Source organism: Narcine bancroftii, chromosome 14, assembly GCF_036971445.1.
Source record: "Narcine bancroftii isolate sNarBan1 chromosome 14, sNarBan1.hap1, whole genome shotgun sequence".
Taxonomy (NCBI): Eukaryota; Metazoa; Chordata; class Chondrichthyes; order Torpediniformes; family Narcinidae; genus Narcine; species Narcine bancroftii.
In genome coordinates, this window is record NC_091482.1 from 4335163 (window position 1) to 4349482 (window position 14320).

The following is a 14320-nucleotide window of genomic DNA, read 5'->3' on the forward strand; positions in this document are numbered from 1 at the left end:
TTCCATATCTCTGAGCTATGCATGTCCATAATATTAGTTTTTTTTAAAAGATCTTGTCACATTTTAATCTATACAAAACATAAAAATTACATATGATAAACTATCAGTTATAATGATGTCCCTTTTAAAAAAATGCAAGTATCAAGCAATGCTTCTGTACCTAGAGCAGTTGCAATTCACTCTTTGCCTCACTTCAACAAAATCCCAGGATGTCTCTTTGTCCGATGTATCTTCTTCACAGCCATTCACAGTGGAAAACTTTCGCCTGCAAGTGATCAAACAAGTTTAATTTTGATAAGTTTTAATACTGAAGTTATTCCCTAAAAGAATTTTCAAATATGTCAGACTGCCATAACAGCCTAAGCCAGAAAACCCATGGGTTGGAAAAAATGCATTTGTAACCAACTTTAAGACTCCAGCCTTTGGTAGCTCCCAGTCATAAAATGAGTCATATCAGCGGAGTAACTTTTTGTGTCACAGAGGAAATTATTTATTTTCACATGGTTTTAATTTACAAATTCCCTTCATTTTCTTTGGTCTATCAACTTTATTCTTTGTACTTCATTAATGAAGTCACAAAACATAGCAAGCTATTTTTCAGAAGCAGCTTTAGAACAGGAGAATAATGCGAAATAGATACTGTACTACAAAACCTCCTGAAGCAAAGAACCTGACATGATGTGACATCCACACTTCTACTGTTTTCAAATAGAGAAAGGAATACAGCCCACAGTAAGACCAAATATATTATTGGCAATTAATGTGCAATGGCAAAAATAAGAGCCAAATTGGAACCTCAATAGACCATTTTATGTAATTCAAAGAATATGTACACCAAGCAAAATCATAAACGTGTTAATTATGGATAACAACTAGATACACAGAGTCGGAGTCATTCAGCACAGAACAGGCCCTTCAACCCAACACATCATGCTGTCCAAGATAAGATTCTGGACCGTCCTATTTGCCTGCCTTTGGTCTGTAACCTTTAAAGTCAACTAACCTCTTCATTTCAACAATTGCCAGAAGCTTTATAAATTGCAAAAGACAATCAAAATAAAAAGCAATCAACAGACGGTTCAGACACTTTCAAAAGATGAATATTAAAACTTATTTTTGTTATAAATGGATTTTCCCATGTGCAGAGTGTTTCACCACCAGTGTACAATTCTAAAGAACGGTACAATCCAAATATGAATCCCACTTCATTTCAGCGGTATTTGAATCCTGGAGCATGCACACCAATTCTTCATTGCCACAGGAGTCTTTTTTAGATATTAATCAGTGAGTATGTATTTCCCAAATAAAGATAGTCCATTCTCAATTCTTCCGACTCTACACTTAATATTCCAAAGTGAAATTATTTTACGAAAAATGTTTCCCTCCTTGCTGCTTTCCAATTTTAAAACCTATAACCTGGTAAAGAATATAACATAACTTCAACAAATAGTTTGCATTCAGTTACTCGCAACTAAGGCAAAAATTGAAGCTCACATCTGGAAGAAGGAAGCCCTCATTTACTCAACTTCCTTATCCCCTTCATATTTCACTCTTGCTTTTTACCTTGTCTACCAACTCTGCTGCAATTAGTTCTTTACCAACAGCCTCAGTCAGCTCTTCTACTTCCTTTTCCTCAATATCACTGAAACCTTCACCTCCCACCTGACCTGCCAGATTTATTATGTGCTTGGCCTCTCCACCAAATGAAGAAAGCCCAATGAGGACCACTTGCTTCTGCAAGATTTGCCAACATGAATTGATCATTTGTGGCTTGAGTCCATCCTTGGATTCTTTAATTTAAGTGCTGCAGTAATACTGTATTATTTCAGGCACTAAATAACAGATTACATGTACATGTATGCAATCAGATTTTAAGGCTTTTTATTATCACCAAGTTCAGGGGCTAGATGAGGGAAGCGATGATTTGGAGCAAAAACACAATCTCCACATCAGAGTGGACAACCCAGAGCGTTGTCCATCATCAACAGAACCTTGGACAACTGACTTTTTTTTCATTCAATCTATAATAAATGGACAGTAACCCTTGGCCTTTATGCTTAATTGCCAATAAAAATAAAGCTTTTTTTGCATTTATGGTTCTTTGGTCAATTCAGCAAATGCAGCTTCCCCTATGGTTATCCTATCTTTGGCTACCTTCAACACTGGTGCTCCCTTTTTGCTTTGAAAAGGAAACATTCTTGCACCACAAGATAGTCTCTTATGCATTAAACTCCTGCTCCTATAATTAAAAATCTTCCTCAATTAATTTTAGAAGCTTGACAGGATACATGCCTGTCACACCATAATCTATCGATTCACCCTCTGTTAGCTTCACTTTATGAAAAGAGTACCACTCAAACCATTTCTTGCTTGTATTAAAGAATGTTTCACTACATCCTCACCATTTAATTTCAAAAATGATAGTATAAATTATAATTTATTTTAATAATTATTGGCATTCCTGTCTAATTATTTGACTGGCACGTTTCTGAAATTCGTATTCAATCCAATGGGTTGGATACTTTTTCAAATTTCACTACCGTTATCACACAAACTCAACAAGTTACTTTGGCACTGGCTCGGACATGTGATGCTACTGTATCTCATTTCTTTCCCTCTTACAGTTAATTCCAATCATCAGTTTATGCATCCCAAAGAGCTAAACTGCAACATTCATATTATTCTTCACTTTATCAATAAACTCAAACTTTCTGAATTGAATTCATTGCTTTTCTCTTGTTATGCTTTGTTTTTTATAGGGGGTGGGGGAGATTGGGCATATGAGCTTTTGGGATGCAGAACGTTTGTGGATGCTGCTTTTACCAGTTCCATCAAGCTGCAACCACACAGCAGCCTCACAAGGAATGCCAAACCATGAATTTACAAACAAAAAGTTAAATATGCAAAAGCGAAATTTTTAAGTCGGCTGGGTTGCAAGTCTAACAGGCAATTAAGTGCACCAGTAGCCCCATTCACACTGGCACTTTAACCCAGTAATTAACCACCAATCTACTGGTTAATGTGACAGTGCGAACACACATATCGGCATGCAGGGATCAGATCGCCCCAGGGATTTGTTTTGAATCGCCGTACCAGTTAGCCCAGTGTGAAAGGATGTTCCGGGATGCAGGGTGGTAAGTGTGAAAGGGCGCAGAGAACAGGTTAAGATTGGTCCAGCGTGAACAGCAAAAACACTATTTTGGACCGGTTCATTGAACCACCAATTTACTGGTTACACACTGTGAAAAGAAGTTGTGGTGGTTATTGCACAATTTATCAGACTTCCTCTTTCCATCAAAAAAGTATGCCATCATGGCATGCAAAGCACAAAATGACCTAAACAACAATCCTTGAAAAAATAATCTTTAATCACAATCTGTCCAAAACAGAATTTTATAATCAATAGGCATATTTTTTTGTGGCTCACTTTAAGGTTAAAATTTACAATTTCCACTTGGAATATGATACAGTAACAAGAGAAGGGAATTATATCCCCAAATTGTAAACAAAGATTAGTAGAGTTTAAAAATAAGTTTAAACATATTGTAAATTCTCACATCATAAAACAATGAAGAAATATGTAAGTGATATCTTAGGATAATAATAAAGGACGTAGGCATATGGCCACAAGCCTCAGGTTTATGTGCAATCCAAACAAAAAGGTAGATATATTACAAAAGTAGACGAGCACAAAAACAGATCATAAAAGTTTTTTTTAAATCATTATTGAAACTGAGTGTAGGTCCCTTGAAAGATGAAAAGGGATAATTAATACTGGGCAATACAAAAGAAGGGCTGAGGCCTTTAACAACTATTTTATGATTATCTTCACATTGGAAAACACATTTAACATGCCAAAGAAATGTTGTGGAATGAAAGGAAGGCGAACACCTTGATGCAACAACCAAAGGACCTGCTCAAAGACCAAAGAAATTGATCTCTCCTCACACTAACCATCTGAGACTCTTATATTTCAAAACAATATTTATTGAATTGTATATATGAATACCTGACCTGCATATGTATTGTTTGTCAGCATGTGTGTTATATCTGGTTGGTGTCTGCATGTTTTGCACCGAGAACCCAAGAACGCTGTCTCATTGGGTTCTAGTAATCAGATGATAATAAACTCAACTTGACAATCACTATTGCTGAAGAGGGACTGCTGAGTAAACTAAAGGTAGATAAGTTTCCTGGTCCTGAAAGAAATGGCAGAAAAATTCTCTGGACTGCAACCATTCACAGTATACATTCACATTTTGCAAGAACGGATGAGTGCCGAGTGTCCAAGGTTACCGATGGCACGAAAATGGGTGTAAAAGCAAACTGTGCAGAGGATGCAGAGACTGACGAGTTGACTGACTGGGCAAGGGTCTGGCAAAGGGAGTACAATGTTGGTCAATGTGAGGTCGTCCACTTTGGTAGGAAAAATAGATCAGATTATTTCAATGGTGAAAGATTACAGCATGCTGTCATGCCAAGGGACATTGTTTGTACATGAACTCCAAAAGGTTGATCTGCAGATGCAACACATAATCAAGAGGGAAAATGGAATGTTGGCCTTAATTGCTAATGGGATTGAATTTGAGAGCAGGCACATTCTGTATAACTGTACAGGGTACTGGTGAGATGTACAGTTCTGGTATCCATGCTTGAGAGAGATATACTGGAGACAGTGCAGAGGAGGTGAACCAAATTGATTTCAAAAATTAGGGTGTTAGCCCATAAGAAGAAATAGAGTCACTCATGACTATACTCACTGAAATTCAGAAAAATGAGATTTTACAGAAACATAAAATTAAGAAAGAGATCAATAAGACAGAAGTTGCTTCCACTGGGAGACAAGACTGGAGCTGGGGGACACAACCTCAAGATTTGGGGAACTGTTTTAGCCAATCAGAGTTTTTCAAGGAGATTACCAGGAAAGTTGACAAAGGAAAGGCTAGAGATGTTTTCTACATGGCTTTTGACAAGGTTCCACATGGGAGGTCAGTCAGGAAGGTTCAAGCACTAGGTATTCATGGTGAAGTTGTGAATTTGATTCAACAATGGCTGGATGGGAGAAGCCAGAGAGTAGAGGTGGATGATGGCTTCTCAGACTTGAGACCTGTAACTAATGGTGTGCCTCAGGGATCAGTGCTTGGACCATTGTCGTTTGTCATCTATATCAATGATTTGGATGATAATGTAGTAAATTGGATCAGCAAGTTTGCAAGATTGGAGGTGATGAGGACACCAAAAAAGGTTTTCAAAGCTTGCAGAGGGATCTGGACCAGCTAGAAAAATGGCAGATTGAATTTAATGCAGACAAGTGTGAGGTGTTGCATTTTGGAAGGTCAAACCAAGAAAGAACATACATGGTAAATAGAAGGGCACTAAGGAGTGCAGTAGAACAGAGGGATCTGGGAATACAATACATAATTCCCTATAAGTGGCATCACAGGTGGATAGGGTTGGAAAGAGAGCTTTTGGCATATTGGCCTTCATAAATCAAAGTACTTTTTCTGAGGAATACAACTTTGAATCTCAGCAAGCCATCTGTCTAATGTTAATGAAACATTGGATTTACATGTTACAGCAATACATTTGCTTGCTATTACTAAAGCTAACTTAAAATTTAATTGAGAATATGACAACAATAATTTAGGAGTAACATTTTCAAAATTTCCTAAGAACAATAATTCAGGGTTTGACTGAAAAATCACTCCATTAATTTGTTGCAAAAATTTACTAACATAGACCCAAAAAGAATGAACCTTCGAATAAGACCATGTAGAATGAAAAAAAGTTAATATTTATGTTCACATTGATTTGATAAATTCGATCTCCATCTGTTCAGTTTCTGAAGTGTGTAATAATACAAATGATGTAAAATTATTACGGAGTAATCTATACCTTACCTTAATCGTATTCGACATAACTTCTTTACATAGATATTGCCAATCCTGCTGATCTATAATCATATTTAAATCTTGTTTCCACCTTTCTTTTGTATGCCTTTAGAAAAATTACTTACAATTTGAGGCATAAATATTCTTTATTTCTACAAATTTGGAGCCCGTACACTAGAATAATGAGGTTAAAATTACAATTTATTTATTTTAAATTCTCCTGTCCAGTGAAGTTTTTCCTGAAAGAATAAAAATTTTGTTACTTGGGTTCCTTGAGCGTCATCTGATGCAATCCAAATTAATTATTATGCAGTTATGATATCATATATTTTAGCTGTGAGATTAGACTAGGTTTGGGGAGGGGGGTGGGGTGGGAGGGTCTGGAGGGTTTATTTTTAGTTTTTATCTATATATTTTCAGCATACATTTGTTAACTTTGTATTATGGTCACTTATCATTGTTAGCTATTATGATCCTACATGTGTTGATTAAACAAAATATTGCTGCTCGTGTCCCAGATATCCTAAAGTGGGAGGGACAGGAGCCAGAGGTCGTGGTACATGTAGGTACCAATAACATAGGGAGAAATAGAGAAGAGGTCCTAAAAAGTGAGTACAGGCAGTTAGGTAGGGAGTTAAAAAGAAGGACCGCAAAGGGGGTAATCTCTGGATTACTCCCTGTGCCATGTGACAGTGTGAATAGAAATAGAATGAGGTGGAGGATTAACACGTGGCTGAAGGGGTGGAGTAAGGGGCAGGGTTTTAAGTTTCTGGATAACTGGGACCTTTTTTGGGGGAGATGTGACCTGTACTGTAAGGACGGGTTACACTTAAATCCCAGGGGGACCAGAATCCTGGCAGCGGTATTTGTTAGGGCTACTCAGGATCCTTTAAACTAGAATGGTTGGGGGGAGGGAACAAAATAGTACAGAGCAGTAAGGAGAAGGTTAGAATGCAAACAAAGAAAGTTTGTAGTTAGTATTTGAATATGGATGGGCAGGTGATAGAGAAGGGAAATGCTCTGGAAGAAGATGAAGGGCAATTGGCAGGAAAAGTAAATAATGTTGTTATTAAAGATGAGGGAAAACAGGGATTAAAAATTGGGAAATCTCTGAAATTCATATATTTTAATGCCAGGAGTATTGTAAAAAAGGTGGATGAGCTGAAGGTGTGGATTGATACTTGGAAGTATGATGTGGTAGCGATTAGTGAGACATGGTTGCAGGAGGGATGTGATTGGCAACTGAATATCCCTGGGTTTCGTTGTTTTAGGTGTGATAGAGTCGGAGGGGCAAGAGGAGGTGGGGTTGCATTGCTTGTCAGGGAAAATATTACAGCGGTGCCTAGGAAGAATAGATTAGAGGGCACATCCACGGAGGCTATTTGGGTGGAACTGAGGAGTAGGAAAGGAGAGGTTACACTTGTAGGGGTGTATTATAGACCACCCGGAGGGGACCGAGACCTAGAGGAGCAAATCTGTAGGGAGATAGTAGATATTTGTGATAAGCACAGGGTTGTAATTATGGGAGATTTTAATTTTCCACATATAGATTGGGAAACACATTCTGTGAAAGGACTGGATGGGTTAGTGTTTGTGAAATGTGTGCAAGATAGTTTTTTACAATATGTAGAGGTGCCAACCAGAGAAGGAGCTGTGTTAGATCTACTGTTGGCAAATGGGATGGGTCAAGTGACGGAGGTTAGTGTTGGCGAGCACTTCGGGTCCAGTGATCATAATGCCATCAGCTTCAATGTCATTATGGAAAGAGAGAAGTCAGGGCCAAGGGTTGAGGTTTTTGATTGGGGAAAAGCTAGATTTGAGGAGATGCGAAAGGACTTGCAGGGTGTGCATTGGGACAATTTGTTTTATGGGCAGGATGTACTCGAGAGATGGAAGTCTTTTAAAGATCAGATTTTGAGAGTGCAAAAGCTTTATGTTCCTGTTAGGTTAAAAGGAGGTTTGAGAGAGCCGTGGTTTTCAAGGAATATTGGAAACTTGCTTAGAAGAAAAAGGGAGACGTACATTAGATATAAGAAGCATGGAGTTAAGGAGATGTTTGAAAGATACATTGAATGTAAGAGGAATCTTAAGAGAGGAATTAGGAAAGCTAAAAGAAGGTACGAGGAAACTATGGCAAGCAGGGTGAAAACTAATCCAAAAGAGTTCTACAAATTGGTCCCTTAGAAAATCAGAGCGGAAAACTGTGTGTGGAGCCTAGAGAAATGGGGGAGATATTGAACAGTTTTTTTTCTTCGGTATTCACTAAGGAGAAGGATATTGGGAGATGTGAGATAAAAAAAAGCAAATTGGGTAAATATGGGGAATATAGAGATTACAAAAGGTGTAGTTTTAGGGCTTTTGAAGAATATAAAGGTGGATAAGTCTCCGGGACCAGACGGGATCTTCCCCAGGACATTGAGAGAAGTGAAGGAGGAAATAGCAGAGGCTCTGGCGGTAATTTTCCAAATGTCATTAGATATGGGGATAGTGCCGGAGGATTGGCGCATTGCGCATGTGGTTCCGTTATTTAAAAAGGGTTCAAGGAGGAAGCCTGGCAACTATCGGCCTGTAAGTTTGACGTCTGTGGTAGGTAAATTAATGGAGAAAATTCTTAGAGATAGTACTTATAAACATCTGGATAGACAGGGTCTGATCAGGAGCACTCAACATGGATTTGTGGGAGGAAGATCATGTTTGACCAATCTGATTGAATTTTTTGAAGAGGTGACTAGGAATGTGGATGAGGGTAGCGCAGTGGATGTTGTCTATATGGACTTCAATAAGGCCTTCGATAAGGTACCACATGGAAAGTTAGTTAGGAAGGTGTAGTCTTTAGGTATAAATTTTGAGATAGTCAAATGGATTGAACATTGGCTGAAAGGGAGAGGCCAGAGAGTGGTAGTGGATAATTGTCTGTCAGGTTGGAGGCCAGTGACCAGTGGTGTGCCTCAAGGATCTGTATTGGGCCCATTGTTGTTCGTTATATACATTAATGATTTAGATGATGGGGTGGTGAATTGGATTAGTAAATATGCAGACGATACTAAGATAGGTGGAATAGTGGATAATGAAGAAGGTTTTCAAGGATTGCAGAGGGATTTGGGCTGCTTAGAAAAGTGGGCTGAAAAATGGCAGATGGAATTTAATGCTGATAAGTGTGAGGTGCTTCATTTTGGTAAGAAGAATCAGAATAGGACATACGTGGTAAATGGGAGAGCATTGATGAATACAGAGAGCAGAAAGATTTAGGAGTAACGGTACATCGTTCCCTGAAGGTAGAAACTCACGTGAATAGGGTGGTGAAGAAGGCTTTTAGTATGGTGGCCTTTATTAATCATTGCATGGAATATAGGAGTTGGGAGGTGATGTTGAGATTGTATAAGACGTTGGTGCGGCCTAATTTGGAGTTCTGTGTGCAGTTCTGGTCGCCTAATTATAGGAAGGATATAAACAGAGTGGAGAGAGTGCAGAGAAGGTTTACCAGAATGTTACCTGGGTTTAAGCATCTAGAGCATAGGGAGAGATAGGACAGATTAGGTCTTTATTCTTTGGAGCGTAGAAGGTTGAGAGGGGATTTGATAGAAGTATTTAAGATTATGAAAGGGATAGACAGAATGGATGTGGATAGACTATTTCCGTTAAGAGGAGGAAAGATTAAAACAAGAGGACATGAGTTAAGAATTAAGGGGCAGAGGTTTAGAGGTAACATGAGGGGGAACTTCTTTACTCAGAGAGTGGTAGCTGTGTGGAATGAGCTTCCGGGAGAAATAGTGGCGGCGGAGTCGATTGTATTATTTAAGAAAAGGTTGGACAGGTATATGGATGAGAAGAAGATGGAGGGTTATGGGCATTGTGCAGGGAGGTGGGACTAGAAAGGGATGTTTGGTTCGGTGCGGACTAGAAGGGCCTAATGGCCTGTTTCCGTGCTGTAATTGTTATGTTATGTTATGAGTACAGGAGTTGGGATGTTATCTTAAAAGTTGTACAAGACATTGGTGAGGCCAAATTTGGAGAATTGTGTGCTATTTTGGTCACCTAACTCCAGGAATGATATCAATAAGATAGAAAGAGTGCCGAGAAGATTTAATAGGATGTTGCCTGGACTTCAGGAACTGAGTTACAGGGAAAGGTTAAATGGGTTAGGACTTTATAGCCTGGAGCATAGAAGAATGAGGGGAGATTTGAAGGAGGCATTTAAAATTATGAGGGTGGTAGACAGAGTAAATGTAGATAGGCTTTTTTCACTGAGGGTAGGTGAGATACAGACCAGAGGGGAAAAGTTCTGTTGAGAGGGAGGGAAGGGAGAAATCAAAGGGAGAATGCTCACGTTTATTTTTATTTCTATTCTCCATAATTTCCATGAATACCATAAGTAAATTATGCACAGATCAAGCTTCAAAGACTAAATAGCAAACGCCTATTCTTGGGTTTAATGAAGTACTCACTTTTTCTGGGTTCTGGTGAGATTGCACTCCTGCCACACATTCTCTACCACCTGATTGGCTAATTTTCTCGGGATCTTTCCACCATGCCCTGAATTCTCTATATTAAATCCCTCGGGTACAGAAGTAAGCTTCGCCCATTTCTGGGTGGATTGAATTTCAGCTAGGAGAGAAAAAAACTATAATTAACATGATGTTTAAAAAGCAGAAATGTTTAAACATGTGAACTTCATCTAGGGCCAGAACTTAGTCTAAGTTAAACAGGAAAGTCTGCAGATGCTATGATTGTACTGCAATACACAGAAGTGCTGGAGTGCTTAGATTTAGTCTATGAGCTGCCTCAAAAATGAATACAAATTATGGTAGAATCTGGAGCACACGTGAACATTTTTAATTAAAACCCTGTTTCCCCCCCCCCCATATCTGATAATATGTCTCCAAACTGTCTCTCTTTTCACAGCAGCTGCATGATCAGCTAGATATTTTCAGGATTTTCTGTTGTTATTTCAGATTTCCAGCATCTGCAGTTTTTTTTTTCATTCAGACATTTGGAAAATATTAATCCACAGAATTAAAAGGACTGCAGCAATAAACAATGGGAGCCAGAGAATAGACATGAAAGGCTTTTTTTTCCCCCAGTAGTTTTGCTTTTTTCCATTAAATTGCTAAATGGCCTGAACTTACAACAAGTATAATTTTGATAGAAAATTTGGCAAAGTATTAACAGGGTAGTATCCAAAAACTAGAATGTACCAATAAACATGGTGGATATAATGTAATGTGATTAACTTTAATGATCATTAAGGGAGAAGCAACATGGAGCAATGTTATTATTAATAATATATATTATTATTCTGGAAGATGCAAGAGCGAAGGGACCTCACAGTAAATATTCAAATAGAAGAGTGTGCTTATGGGCTTTAGAAATAGAGGTATTCAAATTGTTGAAGGACTTTAAAGCAGAACAGTTTTCTCCAGCAAGTTGATCAATAACTAACGTTCACACATAAAACATAACTTGGAAAAAAATTACCATGAGAAGCAAAGAGAATGGGTGTTCTACAGCAATCAACTTAATTTCCAACATGATTTTCAAAAGGTAATAGTGTGCATTTGAAAAGGGCTACTTTATATAATTATGAATAAAAATCTGAGGTTTTAGTACTAAATTTGACTCATAAAGGGTCAAACAGCACAGGTCAGAAAAAAAATACCCTGATTCAGGCTTAGGGTGCCTTTTTTATATTTAAAAAAAAATATAGAGAAACAATTACTTCATTTCAGTTTCCAAAAATGGCAATACTTTGAAATAAGATGCAGCATTCAAATTAACTCATGTCCCTCATAATTACCCGTTTCAGTCTCTTCTGGTGATGTGGGTGGAGTCAAGGTCACAGAGGAAATGGCGGGATCCCTGATAGGGGCAGGCACTTGGTGGGCACTTGAATACGCTGCTGTGCAATGTGAAGATCCAGTGGAGTTGCTCATAACAGGTGTAGCAACATCAGGCTGAGGCACCAGGACAAACCAAGCTGGATACACCATCCGCACACCAGCTGTAAATAGAACAGAGTGGATATTAACAAAGAGATTAGCCTGTGAGTTAGTTTGCTTGGAAGGATGAGATTATCCCAGAAATGTTTGAAATTCTATAATTTAACGTAAGGCTATTGTCAGTTTAATTGTTCCAAAGATTTAGTTCAGCAATGAAGAAACAAATCATTTCCAAATGACTTATCATGGGTTTGAGAGGTTGTTGTCAAATTATTACAATGAGTCTACCAGGTACAACCACAATGTGTCATGTTTAAGTTATTATACTAAATCAGCTTGGCTTGTCATGGATTTTTTAAGAGCATTATTTCAGCTAAACCGGATGGTATGTTGCCTCCCTGGTGCCAGGGTCCGAGATATCGTTTGCCTTTCCTGCAATACTCCTTGCATTGAAATAGATGCACCTGAGAACATTTCCACCATGTTGAACCCGTTAACTTCTAACAGTGCATGCAATTTTAACATCATCTTTGCCCTCCTCCATTTCTTTGGCACTCTGGTTCCCCTCCCCCTGCAAATGTAATTTAAACCCATTGGAGCAGTACTAGCAAACTTTCCTGCAATGACATTAGTCCCCTTCCAGTTCAGATGCAAATTGGGGGAAATGTTCTCAGGACAAGATATTCCGTCTGATCTTGAGGGAGACTAGTATAGAAATTGTCCTTATCCACGGATGTGGTGCCAGAGTATTGGAGGGTAGCTCACATTGTTCTGCCGTTTAAAAAAGGCTCCAAAAGTAAACCTAGAAAATATAGGCCGGTGACCCTGATGTCAGTAATAGGTAAATTACTGGAAGGTGTTCTAAGAGATCAGATATACAATTATTTGGATACCCATGAACATGGCTTTGTGCGAGGTACATCAGGTTTAACCGATCTTAGATTTTTTTTGAGGTGGTTACCATGAAAGTTGACGAAGGAAAGGCTAGAGATGTTTTCTACATGGCTTTTGACGAGGTTCCACATGGGAGGTCAGTCAGGAAGGTTCAAGCACTAGGTATTCATGGTGAAGTAGTGAATTTGATTCAACAATGGCTGGATGGGAGAAGCCAGAGAGTAGAGGTGGATGATGGCTTCTCAGACTTGAGACCTGTTACTAATGGTGTGCCTCAGGGATCAGTGCTCGGACCACTGTTGTTTGTCATCTATATCAACGATCTGGATGATAATGTAGTAAATTGGATCAGCAAGTTTGCACAATTGGAGGTGATGAGGACACCAAAAAAGGTTTTCAAAGCTTGCAGAGGGATCTGGACCAGCTAGAAAAATGGCAGATTGAATTTAATGCAGATAAGTGTGAGGTGTTGCATTTTGGAAGGACAAACCAAGAAAGGGCACTGAGAGTGCGGTAGAACAGAGGGATCAGAGAATACAGATACATAATTACCTATAAGTGGTAATTATAAGTAGTCCACCATATGTGGATAAGATTGTAGAAAGCTTTTGGCATATTGGCACTCTGGTTGGGATGGTGGTGCCATCTCTTCAGACAAGAATAAACTCCAAAGGGTTGTTGACTCAGCCTATGACATTACAACACCAGAAATGAGGACTTCTACATCTGGAAAAAGCATCCTTGATTCTCAAGGACCCCCCCACCTCCTAGGCCATGCTCTCTTCACTCTGCTACCATTGGGGAAAAGGCACAGGAGCCTAAAGATGAGCATTCAAGGCACAAGGACAGCCTCTTCCCCGCTGCCATCAGATTCCTAAATAATCAATGACCTGAAGACACTGCCTTACTTTTTGTGCACTATTTTTTATAGTAAGTTGTAAGATGGTTATAATATGAATGTTCACTCCGTGACGCTGCTGCAAAACACTGAATTTCATGACTTGTTCATGACAGTAAATTCTGATTCTGATACAGAAAGAGTGCAGAGAAGATATTCTAGGGTGTTGCCCAGATTTCACAAACTGAGTTACAGGGTAAGATTAAACAGGTTAGGACTTTATGTAGAAGAATGAAGAGAGATTTGATAGTTATTTAAAATTATGAGGGTGATAGGCTTTTTTCCACTGAGGGTAGGTGAGAAAAGAACTTGAGGACATAGGTTAAGCATGAAAGGGGAAAAGTTTAGGAGGAACTTCTTCACACAAAGTGATTGGAGTGTGGATCAAGCTGCCAGCTGAAGTGATGAATGCAGCCTCAATGTTAACATTTAAGAAGAATTTGGACAGGTGCATGGATGGGAGAGATATGAGGGCTACGGACTAGGTGAAGGTCAGTGGGACTAGGCAAAAAAATGGTTTGGCACAGACAAGAAGGGCCGAAGAGGCCTGTTTCTTTGCTGTAATGCTCACCATGCAGTGTAAAGTGTAAAGTTTCCCACTACCCCGATTATTTTCTTATGCATGACCAAATGGCTTTAGGGTCACTGCAAATTCATAAGAAATATGAGATGACAAGGCTAATCGACCAATCTAACTTCCT

At 38.8% G+C, this 14320-nt stretch overlaps 1 protein-coding gene across 4 annotated transcripts in view; it reads right to left on the reverse strand.

The window, feature by feature from the left end:
• med13a (mediator complex subunit 13a) overlaps nt 1–14320 on the reverse strand; it is a 177269-nt gene that overhangs the window by 58678 nt on the left and 104271 nt on the right. For all 4 annotated transcript variants that reach the window (XM_069911718.1, XM_069911717.1, XM_069911716.1 and 1 more), the window contains 3 exons: nt 11686–11889; nt 10337–10496; nt 161–265 (listed from right to left, as the gene is read on the reverse strand). In XM_069911718.1, the coding sequence (XP_069767819.1) occupies nt 161–265; nt 10337–10496; nt 11686–11889 (469 nt within the window). The remainder of the gene's footprint in view (nt 1–160; nt 266–10336; nt 10497–11685; nt 11890–14320) is intronic.